Source organism: Octodon degus, unplaced genomic scaffold (genome assembly GCF_000260255.1).
Source record: "Octodon degus isolate 3935 unplaced genomic scaffold, OctDeg1.0 scaffold00002, whole genome shotgun sequence".
In the NCBI taxonomy this organism is placed as follows: domain Eukaryota; kingdom Metazoa; phylum Chordata; class Mammalia; order Rodentia; family Octodontidae; genus Octodon; species Octodon degus.
This window is the reverse complement of record NW_004524578.1, coordinates 4,331,754-4,337,360: the sequence shown is the minus strand read 5'-3', so window position 1 is coordinate 4,337,360 and position 5,607 is coordinate 4,331,754. Positions and strand designations below refer to the sequence as shown.

Genomic DNA, 5,607 nt, shown 5'->3' with positions numbered 1-5,607 from the left:
GCTGATGAATAACAAAAAGACAAGTTCACTGTAGGAAAAAAACAGAGTTAGAGCCACTTCAAAGTCAATGTCACATATTATTCTTCCAATAAAGCAGGAATAATGAGACAGAATGGTTCTGCAAAGTACAATAGAAAAATACTGTCCACTGGTTTATTTTTCCAAATGAACAACAGGCTATTTACAAATAAGCTGATCTCCAGTGATGTGTATTAAAATGGCAAGTCTATCAACTGCTTGAAATCTAAATGAAAAAAAAATTTATTAAGGCACATTTGATCTGTGAGTTGAAAACAAACATTCTGGTGTAATGACAGATTTGTTTCACTGTTGTCCCCAAAACACATGAGCACCAAAATTGTCCAAGAACACTTTATATTTTAGTAAAATAGGAATGTAAAAATTGAGACAGAAAAGTACTTTCAAAAGGAAGTCTTTGGAGATCGGTATACTGCAAATAAAACATACTAACCACACTCCTGGTACATATAAATACTAGTGACGGGTATTCAGAATGCCAGAGTCCTAAGTCATGGATATTAAATAAATTAAAGGTACTTCAGATACAAAGGATAAAACAAAACAGCAATTAAGGAATGAAGTAACTATCTCCACCAATTTTACAGACAAGATGAGGCAAACAAAACCAAGTATGTTTCCCCCAATGTTTTCATTAGGGTGCTTTTGTTTGTTTAGCCTGCATACATTAGGATTATTACAATAATTCTTCCTTGTCATTCTAAATATCAATATTTTACCCTCTAAAGAGAAGGGTCGGGAAGAGAGGAGAATGCCCGGCCCTTCTTGGAATTCACACCAGGTGTGTGTGGGGCGGAGGAGCTGCAGAAAAGCCGCCACCAGTCTCGCTGCACTTTCCTCTTGCCCCTCACTCACAGACACCTTCCTGGCCTTGATGGGTGGCGCACAGCTAAGGGGGAAGAATCCAAGTTTCCACAAGGTGAGGACCCACTACTATCACATTACCTTCTTTACAAATGGAACACAAATGGGCTTTAAGAACAAATAGCTGTTGTTAAAAACAAAACACAACAAAGGTAGAATCTGTAAGGTTAACAGTCACAAGAGAACATCCACCAGCCTTACAGTGTTCTGTTACAACAATATTCTGTAGGAATGGTGATGTTTTCTGCCATAGGACTGCAGAGGAGTCTGCAAAAAAATGTAGGACAATAAAAGTTTTGTTCATCAGCTATGTCTCACGTCGGACTTTAGCAGGCCTGCTACATCTCGTTCAGCAGTAAGATGTGTTCAAAGGCAAACACTGATCACATTTTTTGTTCAAAAAGCTCAATCTTAAAGGAGTCCTATGTAAGAAAACCACTTGGAAAATATATCCTTGGACTTCAAAAATGGATCATACAAAAAACTTTTTGAAAAATAAATTAGATAATTAAAAATGTCTTTTCCAGCAGAGCTGGACATTAGGCTGTCCTCATGGAGCCACTGTTATTGCTGCTTTTGCTGTAACTCGGATCGTTTTTTTCTAGCCACATCTCAGCCAACTGCTGTGTAGACCCATATGTTGATGCTTTGGAGCCCAGGCACATTTTGTACTGTTTGGGATCCAGGTTGGGGTCACAGAAGACTGGGTGGTGGACGTGGACTACTCCTACTTCCTGGCTCCTGAACGTCTTCAAACCTGCCTGGACAACCTTGTTGAAGAGGTCCACGTCCTCCAGCCCCCATCCCTGGATGGAAACGTCAAAGCCACCCACTCGGACAAGGTCTCCTTTATAAATACAAGTAATGCCAAACCCATAGTTTCTCCAGAAGCCAGTTTTCTGAGTAAAGGCAAAATGGTTGTCACTGGGAACCTTCCCATTATAAACAATCTTTGGATCATACTGGCTAAAGATGATCGGGAAATAGATTTGTTGGCCCAGAACTGTATTTGCTCGACACCGTTGTAGGAATTCAGCAGTAAACACGAGGTCAACATCACAAAAGAAGAGTAGAGATTCATTATTAAACTGAGAAGATCCTACTTCAAGGGCCAGAGCTCTTGAAAACTCTCCAGACACAGGCAAAATCTGCATGTCAGCTTTTGGATACTTGACACGGTAATCTCTCATCAGTTCCACCTGCTTGGCCTTGTCAGGGTTGGAGTCAGAATTGAAAAGCAGAACGACAAGCTTGACATTCTGATTTGGAATGAGGCAGGTCTTCTCAAAGTTTCCCATAAATCTCACAAACATGTCAAAACGTCCAGACAAAGGAATCAGGATGTTTATCTTCTTATCTTTGGGCTCTTTGCGTTCGTTCTTGGACCCAGGGAGCTGGAAGGGGACGAGCTTCTTCAGGGAATTGGAGAGGAAGGACAGGGAGCCAGAGTCCTGGTTGATCCTGCTGGCCAGCTCCGGCGCGTCCAGCTCCTCGTGCTCCATGAACTGGATCTTGCTGAAGGTCTGCTGCAGGTATGCGTGCCTTCTCACAGGCACCGTCATCTTCTTCCCTTTGTGCTTCTTGTACAGGAGCAGCAGGTCCAGAATGTACTCTGCCCCATACATGGGGTTCACGCGCCGGTAGCCGTACTGGATCTCCTTGAAGTCGATGATGCGCCCGCGAGTCTTGGCGTTGGCGTTGATCATCTCCATCACTTGCATGACGATGTCGTCCAAAGCTTCCCTCTGGGCAGAGTCCATTCCTCTCCGGGGGGGCTGGCCGTCGGCAGCAGAATACAAGTACTTTCCAGTCAGAAACTCCCACTCCAGAATCTCCTCGCGCTGGCGGGCCTGGAAGCGCATAAAGGAAGGGGGCAGGCCCAGCTGCAGGTCCTCCTTGTGGACCTCTGTGTTGCTGTATCTGCTCATCAGCACGATCTCCCGGTGCAGCTGGATCGTGCGGTGCCTCAGCTCGGCGATCCTGCGGCTCAGCATGTAGCTGTGCAGTCTGTACTGGTAGGGCGGGTTTTTGTTGGGGTGTAATGTGATGGCGCGGTGAATTTTACTGTTATGGAGGTCTCTAATGTACCCCTTCTTGTTCTGCTCATAATTCTCATAAAAAAGCTGCTGCATCTGTAAAGGACAAAACAGTTAATATTACTATTTAAATACTACACGACTGGGCCACAGAGATAACTCAGCCCAGCAGTCTAAGCGCCTGCCTAGGCAAGTGCAAGGACCTCAGCTGGATCCCCAGTACTACATGCTCTGCTGGCCCCGCCTCTGGGCACCATGCTGGTGTGGTGGCACATGCCTGCAAGCCTAGTGCTGGGGAGGCTGAAACACGAGGATCACTATGAGGTGGAGCTGCACAGTGAGGCTCTGCACCAAATACATAAAATCAAGTAAATAAATAAATAAACAAATGCCACATGACCGAGTGACCCCATTCTTACTGCTCTTTATACATTTATTAACTCTACAGACAAAATCTAAATATTAGGACTCCTTTTAGATGAGCCACAGCACACAGAAGCTCCAGATAAAGCACAACCAATAGTAGCTCAATGACATTAAAAGTTAACAGACCTCAACTGCTTAAAGAAACATGACTCAAGCAGCAGAATTGACCAACAATTCTGTAGACAGAATTATGGAAAGGTTTTCTACATATGAGAGGGATAAACTTGAGACCAGAGCACATCAGTTGGGAATGCTTAAAAAAAAAACAGCACTTCCAGGCTCTGGGAATGGCCTGAGCACCAAGGGCCCAGGACCAGAGTCTCTAGGAGCGGCTTCCTTTGGAGCTTAGACAATGGAGCTGAGCACAAGCCACGGGCTGGGGGAGCCCAACTGGAACTCACCGCTCCACTTACTTGTGCCTGCTCGCTCAGCAAGGCCTCCCAGGACTCAACTGGAGGTTCTGAAAACACTGGTGAGGCGCATGGTTTTGTTTTTTACTGATACTGTCACACACTCTAGAAAGAGTTGTAAGGATTGGGGGGGGGGGGGACGGGACTGAAGAACCGCTTGTATACCCCCTGCGATTACCATAATAAAAATATAGACCATATCCCATTTTCTTTTTTCCATGCAATACTGTAAGCTACCAAGGAATAAAAACAGTAGGAGAAAGAAAGGGGAATACTTCCAAAGAATGGCTTAGAAGAAAGACTTGTGTGCCAGCTGCAGGACCTGCACTGGCCCAGGCGCCAACGAGGCCTGATGTGCGTGGGCGGAGTGGCCCTGCAGTGCCCTCCAGGCCGTGCACTTCTGACTTGGCTTCCCACATCACTTACCATCCACGTGAGTGCACATATGCACAAGCCCCTGAAGTCATGTCAGATTTTATACTTAATTACAAAAGTTGTTTGGGTTTTTTTTTAAGAGGCAATCAGGGAATATTGCAAGCTCTTATTATGAGGAATTCTTTGTACCTCTTTTACTACCTACTGTGACTATAGAAAAACAAAGCTTTTGGACTTTGTTCTGAAGACTAAAGCCACACAGAAACAGGGCCCTGCAAGGGGTGGAGGGGGGCCCAGGAGATTGCTCCAGCGACCATCACAGCTGGTCTTCTTCCTTTGTGCTTTGTTGCTTAAGGATCACAACAAAAGAAGGGGAATGAACTACCTGCCCTAAGTGCATTTCCTGCTTTCTTTTCCACTGGGGTGCTGAGGGTGTAAACTACAAAGTTACAAAGTGGCAACTGATTAAAATTTAAAAAAAAAACCTGAAGGCAGCTTTAAAAGTCCTCTCTGCAGGTGCTAACACTGTGAAATAAGTGCTGACCTTTCACATCCTGTGATTACTGAAATTAACAGGGAGCCTGTAAACTCCCAGACCCTGGGAAGCCAGTCCTGTAACTTGCTGCCTCCCCCAGAGGCACTACCTGGCTGAGGATCTCCACCAGCCCAGTCAGCACCAGCCAACACGCGCCATGCCTGGGGACTGGTAACGAGGCCGAATGAAGGCATATGATGGGGTGTGTGCAGAATTTATTTCCATTTCATCTGCCTGTACTTTGCAAGTTTTGACAATGAATGTGAAAAAAGTTTTCTGAAAGCCCTGCCCCCTTCCAAAGGCCAACAGCCCAAGGCAGGTGCTGCTCCTCACCCTGCCCCGCATATAGCCCCTGCTGCTGATCCCATCTGGTGATGAATCTCACAGTCCTTTTCCTCTGGCCTCAGTCTTTGTTCTTGAAGCTGTAGCAAAAATGCCATTCTGAGAATATAAATGGAGACCTATGGCTGAGACAAGGGTGAGTAGAGGTCCCATCATTCTCTCTCTTCCCAGTTCTCTCTGAACAGAGAATGACAACAATATAATAAAAGCACTAAGTCCACAAAGGCCAATGGAATGGACCAAGGAAAGACACAGCACATAAGAGATGCGCCCAAGTCCTGGTGGAGAGTGGTGAAGGAAGAAAAATGGAATTTAACGGGCAGCTCAGGGAGAGGGAAGCCAACTCCCAGTGAGCGTCCAGGAAAGACGGCTGGAGGTGAGGTGTAGGACAAGGCCCAGTGCTGAAGACAGACACTGGAGGAGTCAGAAACAGGGGCAGCAAGATCCTCAAGGTCCGCTCCCATCAAAGTCACAGCCACCACGGGGTGGGTGACAGCATCTTCAAAGACATGCTCCAAGGGCTGGTGAGATGGCTCAGTGGTCTGAATCACCTACTTAGAACAAGCTTAGCAAAGCACAG

The 5,607-nt window shown here is 45.9% G+C and overlaps 1 protein-coding gene across 1 annotated transcript in view; it reads right to left on the bottom strand.

The window, feature by feature from the left end:
- Positions 1–409: 409 nt before the first annotated feature.
- The window catches only part of Chsy1 (chondroitin sulfate synthase 1), a 76,755-nt gene continuing 71,557 nt past the window's right edge, over positions 410–5,607 (bottom strand). The window contains exon 4 of the mRNA XM_004623447.3: positions 410–3,035. Within this exon, the coding sequence (XP_004623504.1) occupies positions 1,443–3,035 (1,593 nt within the window). The 3' untranslated portion in view covers positions 410–1,442. The remainder of the gene's footprint in view (positions 3,036–5,607) is intronic.